Source organism: Bombina bombina, chromosome 3 (genome assembly GCF_027579735.1).
Source record: "Bombina bombina isolate aBomBom1 chromosome 3, aBomBom1.pri, whole genome shotgun sequence".
Taxonomy (NCBI): Eukaryota; Metazoa; Chordata; class Amphibia; order Anura; family Bombinatoridae; genus Bombina; species Bombina bombina.
The window spans coordinates 190688306-190708483 of NC_069501.1; the positions used below are offsets into that span (position 1 = coordinate 190688306).

The following is a 20178-nucleotide window of genomic DNA, read 5'->3' on the forward strand; positions in this document are numbered from 1 at the left end:
TTAGATCTCACGGCTGGAAAGTGAACGTGGAAAAGAGTTCTCTATCCCCGTCAACAAGGGTTCCCTTCTTGGGAACAATTATAGACTCCTTAGAAATGAGGATCTTTCTAACAGAGGCCAGAAAAACAAAGCTTCTGGACTCTTGTCGGATACTTCATTCCGTTCCTCTTCCTTCCATAGCTCAGTGCATGGAAGTGATCGGGTTGATGGTGGCGGCGATGGACATAGTTCCTTTTGCGCGCATTCATCTAAGACCATTACAACTGTGCATGCTCAGTCAGTGGAATGGGGACTATACAGACTTGTCTCCGAAGATACAAGTAAATCAGAGAACCAGAGACTCACTCCGTTGGTGGCTGTCCCTGGACAATCTGTCTCAAGGGATGATGTTCCACAGACCAGAGTGGGTCATTGTCACGACCGACGCCAGTCTGATAGGCTGGGGCGCGGTCTGGGGATCCCTGAAAGCTCAGGGTCTTTGGTCTCGGGAAGAATCTCTTCTACCGATAAATATTCTGGAACTGAGAGCGATATTCAATGCTCTCCAGGCCTGGCCCCAGCTTGCGAGGACCAGGTTCATACGGTTTCAATCAGACAACATGACGACTGTTGCGTACATCAACCATCAGGGGGGAACAAGGAGTTCCCTAGCGATGGAAGAAGTAACCAAAATTATTCTTTGGGCGGAGTCTCACTCCTGCCACCTGTCTGCTATCCACATCCCAGGAGTGGAAAATTGGGAAGCGGATTTTCTGAGTCGGCAGACATTGCATCCGGGGGAGTGGGAACTCCATCCGGAAATCTTTGCCCAAGTCACTCACCTGTGGGGCATTCCAGACATGGATCTGATGGCCTCTCGTCAGAACTTCAAAGTTCCTTGCTACGGGGCCAGATCCAGGGATCCCAAGGCGGCTCTAGTGGATGCACTAGTAGCACCTTGGACCTTCAAACTAGCTTATGTGTTCCCGCCATTTCCTCTCATCCCCAGGCTGATAGCCAGGATCAAGCAGGAGAGGGCGTCGGTGATCTTGATAGCTCCTGCGTGGCCACGCAGGACTTGGTATGCAGATCTGGTGAATATGTCATCGGCTCCACCTTGGAAGCTACCTTTGAGACGAGACCTTCTTGTTCAGGGTCCGTTCGAACATCCGAATCTGGTTTCACTCCAGCTGACTGCTTGGAGATTGAACGCTTGATTTTATCGAAGCGAGGATTCTCAGATTCTGTTATCGATACTCTTGTTCAGGCCAGAAAGCCTGTGACTAGAAAGATTTACCATAAAATTTGGAAAAAATATATCTGTTGGTGTGAATCTAAAGGATTCCCTTGGGACAAGGTTAAGATTCCTAGGATTCTATCCTTCCTTCAAGAAGGATTGGAAAAAGGATTATCTGCAAGTTCCCTGAAGGGACAGATTTCTGCCTTGTCGGTATTACTTCACAAAAAGCTGGCAGCTGTGCCAGATGTTCAAGCCTTTGTTCAGGCTCTGGTTAGAATCAAGCCTGTTTACAAACCTTTGACTCCTCCTTGGAGTCTCAATTTAGTTCTTTCAGTTCTTCAGGGGGTTCCGTTTGAACCCTTACATTCCGTTGATATTAAGTTATTATCTTGGAAAGTTTTGTTTTTAGTTGCGATTTCTTCTGCTAGAAGAGTCTCAGAATTATCTGCTCTGCAGTGTTCTCCTCCTTATCTGGTGTTCCATGCAGATAAGGTGGTTTTACGTACTAAACCTGGTTTTCTTCCAAGGTAAAAGGAGAGGTCAAAAAGCAACTTCTACCTCTCTCTCTTTTTGGATTAAAAGCATCATCAGATTGGCTTACGAGACTGCCGGACGGCAGCCTCCCGAAAGAATCACAGCTCATTCCACTAGGGCTGTGGCTTCCACATGGGCCTTCAAGAACGAGGCTTCTGTTGATCAGATATGTAGGGCAGCGACTTGGTCTTCACTGCACACTTTTACCAAATTTTACAAGTTTGATACTTTTGCTTCTTCTGAGGCTATTTTTGGGAGAAAGGTTTTGCAAGCCGTGGTGCCTTCCATTTAGGTGACCTGATTTGCTCCCTCCCTTCATCCGTGTCCTAAAGCTTTGGTATTGGTTCCCACAAGTAAGGATGACGCCGTGGACCGGACACACCAATGTTGGAGAAAACAGAATTTATGTTTACCTGATAAATTTCTTTCTCCAACGGTGTGTCCGGTCCACGGCCCGCCCTGGTTTTTTTTTTTTAATCAGGTCTGATATTTTATTTTCTTTAACTACAGTCACCACGGTACCATATGGTTTCTCCTATGCAAATATTCCTCCTTAACGTCGGTCGAATGACTGGGGTAGGCGGAGCCTAGGAGGGATCATGTGACCAGCTTTGCTGGGCTCTTTGCCATTTCCTGTTGGGGAAGAGAATATCCCACAAGTAAGGATGACGCCGTGGACCGGACACACCGTTGGAGAAAGAAATTTATCAGGTAAACATAAATTCTGTTTTTAAATGGCACCGGAGTGTGCTGTTTATTCTCAGGCAGCATTAGAAGAAGAATCTGCCTGCGTTTTCTATGATCTTAGCAGACGTAACTAAGATCCACTGGCTATTCTCATCTGAGGAGTGAAGTAACTTCAGAGATGGGGAATAGCATGCAGGGCCCCCCTGCAAATGAGGTATGTGCAGTAATTATTTTTCTGAGGAATGGAATTGACTGAGAAAATACTGCTGATACCAATGTAAAGTAAGTTCAGCCTTAAATGCAGTGATAGCGACTGGTATTAGGCTGATGAGTGTGTGTACACTGAATGTATTTTTCTAAGGAATGGAATTGACTCTGAAAATACTGTTAATACTGAAATAATGTATGAGCCTTAACTGCAGTAAAAGCGACTGGTAGCAGGCTTATTAATAACAATTCATAACTTTTCAAATGTATGTTTAAAACGTTTACTGGCATGTTAATCGTTTTTTGTGAGGTACTTGGTGATAAAACTTATTGGGGCATGATTTTTACCACATGGCCATCTTTGTTTTCTGCATAGAAACAGTTTTCTGAGCTTCCCCACTGTTGTAATATGAGTGGGAGGGGCCTATTTTAGCGCTTTTTTTGCGCAGTAAAAATTCAGTCACAATCTGTCTACTTCATCCTCCATGATCCAGATCGTCTCTAGAGAGCTCAGGGGTCTTCAAAATTCATTTTGAGGGAGGTAATCAGTCACAGCAGACCTGTGACAGTGTGTTTTGACTGTGAGAAAAACGTTAATTATTAAATTGTTAATCCGTTTTTGGGTATTAAGGGGTTAATCATCCATTTGCTGGTGGGTGCAATCCTTTGCTAACTTAATACATTTACTGTGAAAAATTGGTTGCTATAACTATTTTGGTTCATTGTTATTTCAACTGTGACAGCTTTTTGTGCTTCTTAAAGGCACAGTAGCATTTTTTATATTGCTTGTAAATTTATTTAGAAAAGTATTTCCAAGCTTGCTAGTCTCATTGCTAGTCTGTTTAAACATGTCTGACACAGATGAATCTCTTTGTTCACTATGTATTGATGCTACTTTAAATAAAAGTCAATCTTTACATGTAAAGAAATTATCACCAGACAACGAGGGGGAAGTTATGACGACTAACTCTCCTCACGTGTCAGTACCTTCGCCTCCCGCTCAGGAGGTGCGTGATTTTGTGGCGCCAAGTACATCAGGGAGGCCCTTACAAATCACTTTGCAAGACATGGCTACTGTTATGACAGAAGTATTATCTAAATTGCCAGAATTAAGAGGCAAGCGCGATAGCTCTGGGTTAAGGACAGAGCGCGCGGATGAGGTGAGAGCCATGTCAGATACTGCGTCACAGTTTGCAGAACGTGAAGACGGAGAGCTTCATTCTGTGGGTGACGGATCTGATCCAGGGAGATTGGATTCAGAGATTTCTAATTTTAAATTTAAGCTTGAGAACCTCCGCATATTGCTAGGGGAGGTATTAGCGGCTCTGAATGATTGTAACACGGTTGCAATTCCAGAAAAATTATGTAGGTTGGATAGATACTATGCGGGTACCGGTGTGTACTGACGTGTTTCCTATACCTAAAAGGCTTACAGAGATTATTAGCAAGGAGTGGGATAGACCTGGTGTGCCCTTTTCCCCTCCTCCCATATTTAGGAAAATGTTTCCTATAGACGCCACCACACGAGACTTATGGCAGACGGTCCCTAAGGTGGAGGGAGCAGTTTCTACTTTAGCTAAGCGTACCACTATCCCGGTGGAGGATAGTTGTGCCTTTTCAGATCCAATGGATAAGAAATTAGAGGGTTACCTTAAGAAAATGTTTGTTCAACCAGGTTTTATCTTACAGCCCCTTGCATGCATTGCGCCTGTCACTGCTGCGGCGGCATTCTGGTTTGAGTCTCTGGAAGAGGCCATTCGCACAGCTCCATTGGATGAAATTATGAACAAGCTTAAAGCACTTAAGCATTTGTTTCTGATGCCGTCGTACATTTAACCAAACTTACGGCTAAGAACTCCAGATTCGCCATCCAAGCGCGCAGAGCGCTATGGCTTAAATCCTGGTCAGCTGACGTGACTTCTAAATCTAAATTGCTTAATATTCCTTTCAAAGGGCAGACCTTATTCGGGCCCAGCTTGAAAGAAATTATAGCTGACATTACAGGAGGTAAGGGCCATGCTCTACCTCAGGACAGGGCCAAATCAAAGGCCAAACAGTCTAATTTTCGTGCCTTTCGTAACTTCAAGGCTGGAGCAGCATCAACTTCCTCCGCTCCAAAACAGGAAGGAGCTGTTGCTCGTTACAGGCAGGGCTGGAAAGTTAACCAGTCCTGGAACAAGGGCAAGCAGGCCAAGAAACCTGCTGCTGCCCCCAAGACAGCATGAAGAGAGGGCCCCCTATCCGGAAACGGATCTAGTGGGGGGCAGACTTTCTCTCTTCGCCCAGGCTTGGGCAAGAGATGTCCAGGATCCCTGGGCGTTGGAGATCATATCTCAGGGATATCTTCTGGACTTCAAAACTTCTCCTCCACGAGGGAGATTTCATCTTTCAAGGTTATCAGCAAACCAAATAAAGAAAGAGGCGTTTCTACGCTGTGTACAAGACCTTTTACTAATGGGGGTGATCCACCCAGTTCCGCGGACGGAACACGGGCAGGGATTCTATTCAAATCTATTTGTGGTTCCCAAGAAAGAGGGAACCTTCAGACCAATCTTGGACTTAAAAATCCTAAACAAATTTCTAAGAGTTCCATCATTCAAAATGGAAACTATTCGAACCATCCTTCCCATGATCCAAGAGGGTCAGTACATGACCACAGTGGATTTAAAGGATGCCTACCTTCACATACCGATTCACAAGGATCATTATCGGTACCTAAGATTTGCTTTCCTAGACAGGCATTACCAGTTTGTAGCTCTTCCCTTCGGATTAGCTACGGCTCCAAGAATCTTTACAAAAGTTCTGGGCTCACTTCTGGCGGTACTAAGACCGCGAGGCATAGTGGTGACTCCGTACCTAGACGACATTCTGATACAAGCGTCAAGTTTTCAAACTGCCAAGTCTCATACAGAGATAGTTCTGGCATTTCTGAGGTCGCATGGGTGGAAGGTGAACGTGGAAAAGAGTTCTCTATTACCACTTACAAGAGTTCCCTTTCTAGGGACTCTTATAGATTCTGTAGAGATGAAAATTTACCTGACAGAGGCCAGGTTATCAAAACTTCTAAATGCTTGCCGTGTCCTTCACTCCATTCCACACCCGTCAGTAGCTCAGTGCATGGAAGTAATCGGCTTAATGGTAGCGGCAATGGACATAGTACCATTTGCGCGCCTGCATCTCAGACCGCTGCAATTGTGCATGCTAAGTCAGTGGAACGTGGAATTACTCAGATTTGTCCCCCCTACTAAGTCTGGATCAAGAGACCAGATATTCTCTTCTATGGTGGCTCTCTCGGCCACATCTGTCCAAGGGGATGACCTTTCGCAGGCCAGATTGGACGATTGTAACAACAGACGCCAGCCTTCTAGGCTGGGGCGCAGTCTGGAACTCCCTGAAAGCTCAGGGATTATGGACTCAGGAGGAGAAACTCCTCCCAATAAATATTCTGGAATTAAGAGCAATATTCAATGCTTTCCTAGCTTGGCCTCAGTTAGCAACTCTGAGGTTCATCAGATTTCAGTCGGACAACATCACGACTGTGGCTTACATCAACCATCAAGGGGAAACCAGAAGTTCCCTAGCGATGTTGGAAGTCTCAAAGATAATTCGCTGGGCAGAGTCTCACTCTTGCCACCTGTCAGCGATTTACATCCCAGGCGTAGAGAACTGGGAGGCGGATTTTCTAAGTCGCCAGACTTTTCATCTGGGAGAGTGGGAACTTCACCCGGAGGTCTTTGCTCAACTGATTCTTCGTTGGGGCAAACCAGATCTGGATCTCATGGCGTCTCGCCAGAACGCCAAGCTTCCTTGTTACGGATCCAGGTCCAGGGACCCGGGAGCGGTGCTGATAGATGCTCTGACAGCCCCTTGGGTCTTCAACATGGCTTATGTGTTTCCACCATTCCCGATGCTTCCTCGTTTGATTGCCAAGATCAAACAGGAGAGAGCTTCGGTGATTCTGATAGCGCCTGCGTGGCCACGCAGGACCTGGTATGCAGACCTAGTGGACATGTCGTCCTGTCCACCGTGGTCTCTACCTCTGAGACAGGACCTTCTAATTCAGGGTCCTTTCAAACATCCAAATCTAATTTCTCTGAGGCTGACTGCATGGAGATTGAACGCTTGATTCTATCAAAGCGTGGCTTCTCGGAGTCGGTTATTGATACCTTAATACAGGCTAGGAAGCCTGTTACCAGAAAAATTTACCATAAGATATGGCGTAAATATTTATATTGGTGCGAATCCAAGAGTTACTCATGGAGTAAGGTTAGGATTCCTAGGATATTGTCCTTTCTTCAAGAGGGTTTAGAAAAAGGCTTATCTGCTAGTTCGTTAAAGGGACAGTTTTCTGCTCTTTCTATTCTTCTACACAAACGTCTGGCTGAAGTTCCAGACGTTCAGGCTTTAACTAGGATTAAGCCTGTGTTTAAGACTGTTGCTCCGCCGTGGAGCTTAAACTTAGTTCTTAATGTTCTTCAAGGCGTTCCATTTGAACCCCTTCATTCCATTGATATCAAGCTGTTATCCTGGAAGGTTTTGTTTTTGATGGCTATTTCCTCGGCTCGAAGAGTCTCTGAGTTATCTGCCTTACATTGTGATTCTCCTTATCTGATTTTTCATTCAGACAAGGTAGTTCTGCGTACTAAACCTGGGTTCTTACCTAAGGTAGTTACTAACAGGAATATCAATCAAGAGATTGTTGTTCCATCACTGTGTCCTAACCCTTCTTCAAAGAAGGAACGACTTTTGCATAATTTGGACGTAGTCCGTGCCCTGAAGTTCTATTTGCAGGCAACTAAAGATTTTCGTCAAACTTCTTCCCTGTTTGTCGTTTACTCTGGACAGAGAAGAGGTCAAAAGGCTTCGGCTACCTCTCTCTCTTTTTGGCTTTGTAGCATAATACGTTTAGCCTATGAGACTGCTGGACAGAAGCCTCCTGAAAGGATTACAGCTCATTCTACTAGAGCTGGGGCTTCCACCTGGGCCTTTAAAAATGAGGCCTCTGTTGAACAGATTTGCAAGGCTGCGACTTGGTCTTCGCTTCACACCTTTTCAAAATTTTACAAATTTGACACTTTTGCTTCTTCGGAGGCTATTTTTGGGAGAAAGGTACTTCAGGCAGTGGTTCCTTCTGTTTAATGTTCCTGCCTTGTCCCTCCCTTCATCCGTGTACTTTAGCTTTGGTATTGGTATTCCATAAGTAATGGATGACCCGTGGACTGACTACACTTAACAAGAGAAAACATAATTTATGCTTACCTGATAAATTTATTTCTCTTGTAGTGTAGTCAGTCCACGGCCCGCCCTGTCTTTAAGGCAGACCTAAATTTTAATTAAACTCCAGTCACCACTGCACCCTATGGTTTCTCCTTTCTCGTCTGCTTTTGTCGAATGACTGAATATGACATGTGAGGGGAGGAGCTATATAGCAGCTCTGCTGGGTGATCCTCTTGCAGCTTCCTGTTAGGAAGAGATATATTCCATAAGTAATGGATGACCCGTGGACTGACTACACTACAAGAGAAATAAATTTATCAGGTAAGCATAAATTATGTTTTTTTCTTTGTTCTCTTGCTATCTTTATTTGAAAACGGCATCTAAGCTTTTTTTGGTTCAGAGCTCTGGACAGTACTTTTTTATTGGTGGATGAATATATCCACCAATCAGCAAGAATAACCCAGGTTGTTTACCAAAAATGGTAATTGATAATAGGAGTAAATTAGAAAGTTGCTTAAAATGTCATGCTCTATCTGAATTACTAAAGAAAAAATGTGGGTTTAGTGTTTTAAGGACAAAATTAGATTTTTATTTTTTTTTTGCCTAAAGTTGTGTCCTCAGAAAATATCAGTCGGGAAATTGTTGTCCCTTCTTTGTGTCCTAATCCTAAGAATGCATAATTTGGATGTTGTTAGAGCTGTATATTGATGCTACTAAGGATTTCAGACAAAATTCTAGTTTAACTTTTCTGGTTCTAGGAAAGGACAGAATGTTTCTGCTGTTTCTTTGGCCTCTTGGTTGAAACTTTTGATTCAAAAGGCTTACTTGGTCTTCTTTGCATACTTTTAGTAAATTCTACCATTTTTATATTTTTGCTTCTTCTGAGGCATCCTTTGGTATGAAAGTCCTTCAGGTAGTTGTCTCAGCTTGATTTATTTTTGCCTATTGGTTAGTTTTAAGTGCATTAAAAAATGCCCTTTTTGTAATTCTTTTGGGGTTGTGGCTTTAGTTTTTCAGAGAAATCCCACCCTTTGTGTCTCATTACTCGTGGACTCCACAGCTTGGGTATTTGTTCCCAGGAGTAATGGATCATGGACTCGCACCACCTGTATGAAAGAAAAAAATATTTATGCTTACCTGACAAAGTTTGTTTCTTTTGTGGTGGTGAGAGTCCACGAGACCCCACCCTAAATTTTTCTGGTGATTTTTTTCCCCCCTGCTGCTTTTTTTTTTTTTGCTTTTGTTTAATTTCCTACCTCATTTTGCTTGGCTATACAATAGACTCAAGTAGCTCTAAGGTGGGAGGGGTTTATAGAGCGCTTATGATTTGGGAATCTTTGCCTCCTCCTAGTGGTAGGGAAGAGTAATGCCCAGGAGTAATGGATTGTGGACTCTAACCACTTTGAAAGAAATTAATTTATCAGGAAAGCGAAAATTGTTTCCTTCTGCTCTCACAATGTTTCCCAACTCTGAGAATTGTTTTCCCAAACAGGACAATGCTTTATGCCACACAGCCAGGTCAATAAAGGTGTAGATGGAGAAACCACCAGATCAAGACCCTGTCATAGCCAGCCAAATCTCTAGACCTGAATCCCACTGAAAACCTCTTAAATGTGATCAAGAGGAAAATGGATGGTCACAAATTATAAAACAAAGCCGGGCTGCTCGAAACTCCTTTATACCAGGAGTGGCAGAAAGTCACCCAACAGCAATGTGAAAGAAAATCAGGGTTATTCCACCAAATATTGATTTCTGAACTCTAGCTAAGTTAAAACATTAATATTATGTTTAAAAAGAATATGAACTTGTTTTCTTTGCATTATTTGAGGTCTGAAAACACTGCATCTTTTGTTATTTTGACCAGTTGTCATTTTCTTCAAATAAATGCTCTAAATGACATAAAAATAAAAAAATATTTTTATTTGGAATTATTTTTTTATTTTACTTACTGTCACATTTTGCTTTACAACACATATGCTGAAGGAGCAGTAATGCAGTTCTGTGAGCTAGCTGAACAAATGGGGAGGCATATATGTGCAGGCACCAATCAGCAGCTATCTCCCAATAATGCATTGCTGCTTCTGAGCCTACCTAGTTATGCTGTTCTTCTGATACCAAAAGAACAAAGCAAATTAGATCATCTTTAAATTGAAAAGTTGTTTCAAAGTTACATTGCTATATCTGAATCAGGAAAATGTAATTTTGACTTTACTGCCCCTTCAAACGGTTGTGGTTTCCTACAGGTTTGGCCTGTATGATGGCTTGATATTAACTCACTGGTAATCATCTCCTGCTTCATAGGCCGACGTTCAGAATGTGAAGAAAGGGACAGTAAATTCAGAATTTAATTCTCATGATTCAGTAGAGAATGCAATTTTAAACCACTTTCCAATTTAATGTTTATCTAATTTCCTTTGTTAAAAAGAATACTTAGGTAGGTTAAGAAAGACCAATGCACTACTGGAAGCTAGCTTCTGATTGGTAGCTGCACATATCTCCCATGTCATTGGCTTACCTGATATGTTCAGCCAGCCCCCAAGTGCACTGCTGCTCCCTCAACAAAGGATATCAATAGAATGAAGCAAAATTGAAAACGGAAGTAAATTTGAAAGTTTTTTTTTTTAATATGCTCTATTTGACTTATAAAAGAAAAAAATGTGGGTTTCATGTCCTTTAAAATTTAAAAAAAAGCTTTTTATTTTGAATTTGATGTACTTTTAAAGGGCAAAAAATCCCTTTAAAAGCTTTTCTGAATATCAATGGTCATTTTATCTGAGATCTAACTCAGTGATCTGACTTGTTTGTTTCTATTTTATATAAAGGCTGGTGGAAGGGCATGAAACAGTTCCTGCCTGCTAAGTCAGCAGAACATGAAGAGACACCTGTGCGATATAGCAGCAGTGAAATAAGCCGTCTGAGAGCAAGAGAAGTGACCACTATGTCTGCAGGTACAACTCCAACTAAATTATATGGTGCATAGGCAAGGACATTATTAATAAATGTATATATATTTGCATTAAAAAAAATACATTTAAATTATAGTAAATTATATTTGAAGCCAACACAGAGGTCATGTTTTTTGCAGAACCCATTCCTAGGGACAAAATGCTCACTGGCTGATAAGCACAACTCCCATAGATCTATTGGTGGACAGTGGCATGCCCCAGAAACATAATGAGCCAATACATATGGGCTTAAATTACAGTCCACTAGGAGGAGTCAAAAACAGCCAAACATATGAGAGCTTTTAATCCCTCCCACTGCCCTTTACAGCACAGTCATTTTTTTGCCTCGCAAGGAGTGAGATTAAATCAGAAGTGCTGATCTACTCATCAGTGAGATGTGTTCTCTAACCAATCTGAGACCCATATTCCCTCTGAGGGGAAGGCATAAGTTCAGCCAGGCAGTGATTATCTTCTCCCAGTGTGGAGATTCCGTCAGCCTCCCAGGTGAAATATGGACTTGTCCACCAATCCCCTGGTCTACAGTGTGCTGCTTCTTGCAAAATACCAGATCTTTGGCACTGTGCTTCCACTGCCTTGCATGGGCCCATCTACTGGAACCTGTCTTATACAGCTGCGGTGAGGTAGACGAAGGTGCTGACAGGTAAGTACATTGCACTTTTTTAGCCCGCATGCTATTCGTATAGACATGTACATGCATAGCTTGGAGACATAGACATATACACCAAATAACTTCAACAACACTTTGTAAAAACTGTCTCTTGATAAACTGTCTCTTTGTAAATTTACAGAGTTTGGTAAGTGCACACACTGGCGTACCAGTCCTGTCAGCCACAGTTTCCTTTGCATTTCAGATTAGAATTTGGCATTAAATTAGCAAAAATCAGACCATACTTCATTAATCTTCTTTGGGACAGCTGGGGTTAACTGTTTGGCATTGGAACACTTCCTGCATCTTCACCTAGAAACTAGTGGCCATCTTTACAGCAGCCTTTCCGTCTCCAAGAACTTTGTAGGTATAAGCTCATTCAATCTTAGAGCTTAAAGGGATACCGCTGTAAAAATGGTTTCCCCTTGATGTGTTCCTTCATGCTTATTTCTGTATTTGAAATAGCTGTTTTGTTTTGTGTTTTACATTAAAACCATGGACTGAGCCTGCAAGTATTTGTTAGTTATTGAAATAATAATTTTTCTCCACAGAACATTTTGCTAGCTGGGTGGAGGTAGTGTAATATTTTCTAATAGTATATCATTTTCTGCTATCCAAAGCACAAATTAATTGCATAATTTAAAAATGTGTGCAATACAAATTGAACATTTTTAAGATAAGCTAATTTTAGCTTAATATTGGCTAAAATTTTAGCCAGGTGGGGCACCCGCTAAAAAGGTCCTGAGGAGGCTTTGGGGTTGAATAAGTACAGCCTGCTATTTCACATACAAAATATCTGCCTCATACCCACCAAGCAGTGCTATTCTCTCCTAATAACATATCTTTTCTACAGAGAAAACATTTATTACCCCAACAGGAAAAAGTACCTATTTCAAATAACAAATAAAGGTAAAGTAACTGTTAGCAAACAAATACACTCCAGTAGGTAAAATGAACTATTGGGAATACAATAAAGGGGTGAAAATTATAGAGCACAATGTTCCTTTAACACATTCTAGTGCATTAACCCGATATAACTTACAGCAGCATTTTTATGTTAAATAAATTTTTAAGATAATTTTTGTTCTTAAAGAGAACACTTTTTTTTTATGAAAATGCACACAAGGGCTTTAGGATCACTTTGTGCCACTGCTGTCTTTATGTTCCCAATTTGGGGTTAAAACCTTTGTGTGCCTCATTCTGTGTGCTCCGGGTCTACCCATAGATACTTGCTTTCACCCTTTCTATCCTCTACTTACTAATATGGAGCAAACTGGTACAGCTCATATCTCTGGAAAATATGCTGACACCCTGGAAGGGCAATCTAAGGATAATTTAAACCCTTCACTGTTATACAAGGATGTTTTAGTATGTTCCTCTGCTCAACTATGCACCCCATGCTCTGAGTCTATATCTAATCCTGGACAGGGTCCTGCAGCGCTGCCCCTAAATCAGAGTGGCCATGGGTTAACTGTCCATAATGACCTTTCCCAAAGGAGTTATATTCTTTAAATTTAGAGGATATTTCGACAGATTACTTAGTTGATGGTGGTCATGCCTCCAGCAGTTAAACACAGACTCTTGCAAGGGGACATTTATCAGGAGCAGCCTGTCTAAGTATCCTGAAGAGAAGGAATACGTTGGAATCAAATTTCCTCCTCTAAAAAAGATTTCTCAGAATCATAGGAGCCTTATCCTGAAGACGTGGCAGATGTGTCCTTTAATTTAAGGCTTGAGCATATACACGTTGTAATTCAAGAAGTTTTACTGGCTTTGGAATTAGAGGATCCTACAACTACAAGCAAGCAAACAGTAAAAAAAAGATTTATACATTTTTATTTTTCAAGACAGTTCGTAAGCAACCGTCTACTTTCCCTGTAACTGACTGTTTCTGTGTTGATTACAATGGAATGGAACAAATCTAGGATTCTTTGTTCCCATTACCAAGTTTAAATACATGTTTCCACTCACCTCTGCTTAATTGCAGGTATGGGAAACCATTGCAAAGGTGGATGGAGCAATATCCACTCTTTACAGACGGACTACAATTCCTTTAGAGGAGTATACGATGTATAGAAAGCTAGAATGCTTTCACAGAAGATTCTTCCAGCTGGTGGGCTTTATGTTTAGACCGGCTGTCAGTGTAGCTCGCATGGCAGCAGCTACTGCAAGGAATTCAGGATCGCTTGAAAATGGTCAGGACTTCAAACAGCTTTATTTGTGATTCATATATAGAAATGTCTCGTATTTATGCAAAAAGTGTTGCTATGACTGTTTTGGCTAGAAGATATTATGGCTCAAGTCATGGTGTGCAAACATGGTTTTTAAAAGCAGACTCTTATCTTTTCCCTTTCAAGGGAAGATTTTATTTGGTCTAGAAATAGCTGAAATTATTGCTACGGTCACTGGAGGTAAGACTGCCACAAGATAAAAAGACTAAATGCAGAGTTAGTCTGATGAAATGAGTGAAATCATTCAGCGAACTTAAGACTGAAAAGACTTCCATATCTACTCAGAGGGCAGCCTCATCTAAAATCTTATTAAAGCCCAGCTTCTTCCTGGTGCGAACAATCCAAGAAATCCACTCACGCCTCCAAGTAAGAATGAAGGTTTGGCCCCCAAGCTTTCAAAATTAAGACAATTCGAACTATACTTCCTTTAGTGTAGGAGGGGCAATTTATGCCTACTATCTATTCAAAATATGCCTATATTCATATCTATTTTCACAGGGATCATGTCAAATTCCTTAGATTTGCCTTACTAAACAGGCATCATCAGTTTCTGGCACTTACCTTTGGCAAAAGTTGTTGGAGCACTATTGTCTGAAGTAATAGCTTAAGGGATTTCTGAGGCTCCATACTTGGATAACATTCAGGAACAGCCCCACCACCACCAATAGGTGAGGAACCATACACAAAATGTTCTTTATTTTCTTGCAATCACAATTGGAAAATCAACCTTTCAAAGAGCTCTTTAACCCATATGGCCAAGGTGTCGTTTCTGGGTTCTATAATAGATTTAGTGTCAATGAGGCTGTCTCTGACAGAGAAACTCAGACTTAAAGGGATAGTCTAGTCCAAAATAAACTTTCATGATTCAGATAGAGAATGTAATTTAACATTTTCCAATGTACTTTTATCACCAATTTTGCTTTGTTCTCTTAGTATTCTTAGTTAAAAGCTAAACCTAGGAGGTTCATATGCTAATCTCTAAGCCCTTGAAGGCCGCCTCTTCTCTCAGGGCATTTTGACAGTTTTTCAAAACTAGAGGGTGTTAGTTCATGTGTGTCATAGATAACACTGCTCATGCACGTGGAGTTCAGGTGAGCCAGCTCTGATGGGCTAAAATGGATGTCTGTCAAAAGAACTGAAATAAGGGGGCAGTTTGCAGAGGCTTAGATACAAGATAATCACAGAGGTTTAAAAAGTGTATTTATATAACTGTGTTGGTTATGCAAAACTAGGGAATGGGTAATAAAGGGATTATCTATTTTTTTAAGCCATAAAAATTCTTGCAAAAGTTGTTTGCCCTTCTACAACTCCATTTTCTTCCTTCGGTGGCGCAATGCATTGAAGTGGTGCGCCTCATGGTAGCAGCTTCAGATGCAATTCTTTTTGCCAGATTTTTTGTGGGACCTCTACAGAATGTCTTGAAGCCAAAATAGTTCACTCACGCACACTCCCACTAAAAAACGGATCCCTATTTTATTTGCTCTCCATCTTTGGCATGGGCCTCAAATGGGGGCTCTTGTTACTCACGGTCACCGACTTCTGTATGGAAAACCTCAAGCCTTTTAGCCTTGGGTATCCCGCTGCTTACTCGCTCTCCATGAGGTCCTGCTTTACTGCAAAACACCAAGACCGTCGGCTTCCTTCGCTCCCCTCGGCCCGCCTCTTCCTTCGGCGTGTGACGTCACTGGGACGCTACTGTGTGTGATAGTGGGAGTGGCGGCTACAGGATTCGGGGTAAGTTAATGCCAGAGTGCTCACACTGCATATCCACAGGAAACGTTATACTCAAGAAGAAAAAGCACCTCCGGAAAGTTTAAACGTTCTTTATTGAAGACAACAAGCTTAAAATAGTATTAAATTCACCATCCAAAGGTTGGGAGGGAAATCCAGGACCCTACTGACGCGTTTCAGCTAGTCAGCCGTAATCGTAGTACTGTCCTTACAGCCGCATTTAAACATATAAAATCATCATGATTGGTTAAAAACTTAACCTCTGATTAACCCTGTCATCCTTCCACTTTTTACTGACAGGTATCATACTCTATACACGGAATGAGCGTCTATGTTCTTGAACTGTGGCAAATTAAAAAAAGAATAAAAGACAAATGAAAATAGCAATATATACATTTTTACATATATTTAACACTCCATTGTTAACGATACTTTGAATTTTAAATGTTGAATTATTTTCCCAAAACAAAATAATTTGTTCTGATCTTATTAGCACTTAACAGGAGATATAAAGTATCAGGTTAGGTCTCAAAAAGAACTCCAAGGATTATTTTTTATTATTATTCATTACGATAATCATAATTTAACTTATGAAAACATTAATTCATATATAGAACATGGATGTAATTTATTCTGGCCATACAATATGTTTTAATTAATTTATGTAATAATGTAGTACATTCCTCTTTATCGCTACCATCTAACATGACCATCAATTGTCTCACGTTTGACACTTAGACATAACCTCTTGTTATGTCACTTTTGGACTATCAAATGATTAGCAATGATGGTCATGAAAGTCAGCACCAATGAAGTTTAAATGCTGTTCAAATTTAAAATAATGACACTTAAGTGGACTATTACATCTGTAGGTGTCTACAATGTCTGTCATATCACAAGAAAATCACTAAGCTCCCTGACATTCAGGCAAATCATAATCAGACACATTATTAAACCAGCTACTCCACCATGGAATTTTAACTTTGTTTTAAGAATCCTCTTTTTGAGTCTATGCAAGATCTTGACATTCAATTGTTGTCTTGGAAGGTTCTGTTTCTCTTGGCCATCTCTTCAGCCTGGAGAGTGTTTGAAATTTCAGCTTTATCCTTTTGTCCTCCTTACCTGATTTTTCATCAGGATAAGGCGGATCTGAGAATTATCTACTCTTTTCTTCCTGAGGTAATATCTGCCAATACCATTAATCAGGAAATTGTAGTTCCATCATTATGTCCAGCTTTCAATAAATCTAAAGAGCGACTTTTTCACAATATAGATATTGTCAGAGCTTTAAAATTTTACCTTGCTGCTGAAAGGATTTTAGACATTCCTCCTCTTTGTTTATTAATTTCTTTCATGTAATTAGCAAGAGTCCATGAGCTAGTGACGTATGGGATATACATTCCTACCAGGAGGGGCAAAGTTTCCCAAACCTCAAAATGCCTATAAATACACCCCTCACCACACCCACAAATCAGTTTTACAAACTTTGCCTCCTATGGAGGTGGTGAAGTAAGTTTGTGCTAGATTCTACGTTGATATGCGCTCCGCAGCAGGTTGGAGCCCGGTTTTCCTCTCAGCGTGCAGTGATTGTCAGAGGGATGTGAGGAGAGTATTGCCTATTTGAATTCAATGATCTCCTTCTACGGGGTCTATTTCATAGGTTCTCTGTTATCGGTCGTAGAGATTCATTTCTTACCTCCCTTTTCAGATCGACGATATACTCTTATATATACCATTACCTCTACTGATTTTCGTTTCAGTACTGGTTTGGCTTTCTACTACATGTAGATGAGTGTCCTGGGGTAAGTAAGTCTTATTTTGTGTGACACTCTAAGCTATGGTTGGGCACTTTTTTATAAAGTTCTAAATATATGTATTCAAACATTTATTTGCCTTGACTCAGGATGTTCAACGTTCCTTATTTCAGACAGTCAGTTTCATATTTGGGATAATGCATATGAATAAATCAATTTTTTCTTACCTTAAAATTTGACTTTTTCCCTGTGGGCTGTTAGGCTCGCGGGGGCTGAAAATGCTTCATTTTATTGCGTCATTCTTGGCGCAGACTTTTTTGGCGCAATTTTTTTTTTCTGTTTCCGGCGTCATACGTGTCGCCGGAAGTTGCGTCATTTTTGACGTTTTTTTGCGCCAAAAGTGTTGGCATTCCGGATGTGGCGTCATTTTTGGCGCCAAAAGCATTTAGGCGCCAAATAATGTGGGCGTCTTTTTTGGCGCTAAAATAATATGGGCGTCACTATTGTCTCCACATTATTTAAGTCTCATTATTTATTGCTTCTGGTTGCTAGAAGCTTGTTCACTGGCATTTTTTCCCATTCCTGAAACTGTCATTTAAGGAATTTGATCAATTTTGCTTTATATGTTGTTTTTTCTATTACATATTGCAAGATGTCCCACGTTGACACTGAGTGAAGAAGTCTTAATTGCATTAGAAATAGAGGATTCTGGTCCTCTTGATACTAAATCTAAACGTTTAAATAAGGTTTTTAAATCTCCTGTAGTTATTCCAGACGTTTTTCCTGTCCCTGATGCTATTTCTGAAGTAATTTCCAGGGAATGGAATAATTTGGGTAATTAATTTACTCCTTCTAAACGTTTTAAGCAATTATATCCTGTGCCATCTGACAGATTAGAGTTTTGGGACAAAATCCCTAAGGTTGATGGGGCTGTCTCTACTCTTGCTAAGCGTACTACTATTCCTACGGCAGATAGTACTTCCTTTAAGGATCCTTTAGATAGGAAAATTGAATCCTTTCTAAGAAAAGCTTACTTGTGTTCAGGTAATCTTCTTAGACCTGCTATATCTTTAGCGGATGTTGCTGCAGCTTCAACTTTTTGGTTAGAAGCTTTAGCGCAACAAGTAACAGATCACAATTCTCATAGCATTATTAATCTTCTTCAACATGCTAATAATTTTATTTGTGATGCCATCTTTGATATCATTAGAGTTGATGTCAGGTATATGTCTCTAGCTATTTTAGCTAGAAGAGATTTATGGCTTAAAACTTGGAATGCTGATATGTCTTCTAAGTCTACTTTGCTTTCCCTTTCTTTCCAGGGTAATAAATTATTTGGTTCTCAGTTGGATTCTATTATCTCAACTGTTACTGGAGGGAAAGGAACTTTTTTACCACAGGATAAAAAATCTAAAGGTAAATTTAGGTCTAATAATCGTTTTCGTTCCTTTCTTCACAATAAGGAACAAAAGCCTGATTCTTCATCCTCAGGAGCGGTATTATTAATCTTCTTCAACATGCTAATAATTTTATTTGTGATGCCATCTTTGATATCATTAGAGTTGATGTCAGGTATATGTCTCTAGCTATTTTAGCTAGAAGAGCTTTATGGCTTAAAACTTGGAATGCTGATATGTCTTCTAAGTCTACTTTGCTTTCCCTTTCTTTCCAGGGTAATAAATTATTTGGTTCTCAGTTGGATTCTATTATCTCAACTGTTACTGGAGGGAAAGGAACTTTTTTACCACAGGATAAAAAATCTAAAGGTAAATTTAGGTCTAATAATCGTTTCCGTTCCTTTCGTCACAATAAGGAACAAAAGCCTGATTCTTCATCCTCAGGAGCGGTATCAGTTTGGAAACCATCTCCAGTCTGGAATAAATCCAAGCCTTTTAGAAAACCAAAGCCAGCTCCTAAGTCCACATGAAGGTGCGGCCCTCATTCCAGCTCAGCTGGTAGGGGGCAGATTACGTTTTTTCAAAGAAATTTGGATCAATTCCATTCACAATCTTTGGATTCAGAACATTGTTTCAGAAGGGTACAGAATTGGCTTCAAGATAAGGCCTCCTGCAAAGAGATTTTTTCTTTCCCGTGTCCCAGTAAACCCAGCGAAGGCTCGAGCATTTCTGAAATGTGTTTCAGATCTAGAGTTGGCTGGAGTAATTATGCCAGTTCCAGTTCTGGAACAGGGGCTGGGGTTTTATTCAAATCTCTTCATTGTACCAAAGAAGGAGAATTCCTTCAGACCAGTTCTGGATCTAAAAATATTGAATCGTTATATAAGGATACCAACATTCAAAATGGTAACTGTAAGGACTATCCTGCCTTTTGTTCAGCAAGGGCATTATATGTCCACAATAGATTTACAGGATGCATATCTGCATATTCCGATTCATCCAGATCACTATCAGTTTCTGAGATTCTCTTTCCTAGACAAGCATTACCAGTTTGTGGCTCTGCCGTTTGGCCTAGCAACAGCTCCAAGAATTTTTACAAAGGTTCTCGGTGCCCTTCTGTCTGTAATCAGAGAACAGGGTATTGTGGTATTTCCTTATTTGGACGATATCTTGGTACTTGCTCAGTCTTCACATTTAGCAGAATCTCATATGAATCGACTTGTGTTGTTTCTTCAAGATCATGGTTGGAGGATCAATTTACCAAAAAGTTCATTGATTCCTCAGACAAAGGTAACCTTTTTAGGTTTCCAGATAGATTCAGTGTCCATGACTCTGTCTTTGACACACAAGAGACGTCTGAAATTGATATCAGCTTGTCGAAACCTTCAGTCACAATCATTCCCTTCGGTAGCCTTATGCATGGAAATTCTAGGTCTTATGACTGCTGCATCGGACGCGATCCCCTTTGCTCGTTTTCACATGCGACCTTCTTTGCTCATTTTCACATGCGACCTCTTCAGCTCTGCTGAACCAGTGGTGCAGGGATTACACAAAGATATCTCAATTAATATCTTTAAAACCGATTTACG

General features: G+C 40.7%; 1 protein-coding gene across 1 annotated transcript in view; it reads left to right on the forward strand.

Moving 5' to 3' along the window:
- DCBLD2 (discoidin, CUB and LCCL domain containing 2) overlaps positions 1 to 20178 on the forward strand; it is a gene marked incomplete in the record, with an annotated part of 427429 nt that overhangs the window by 380847 nt on the left and 26404 nt on the right. Inside the window, 1 exon segment of the mRNA XM_053705206.1 lies at positions 10687 to 10812. Coding sequence (XP_053561181.1) covers positions 10687 to 10812 — 126 coding nt within the window.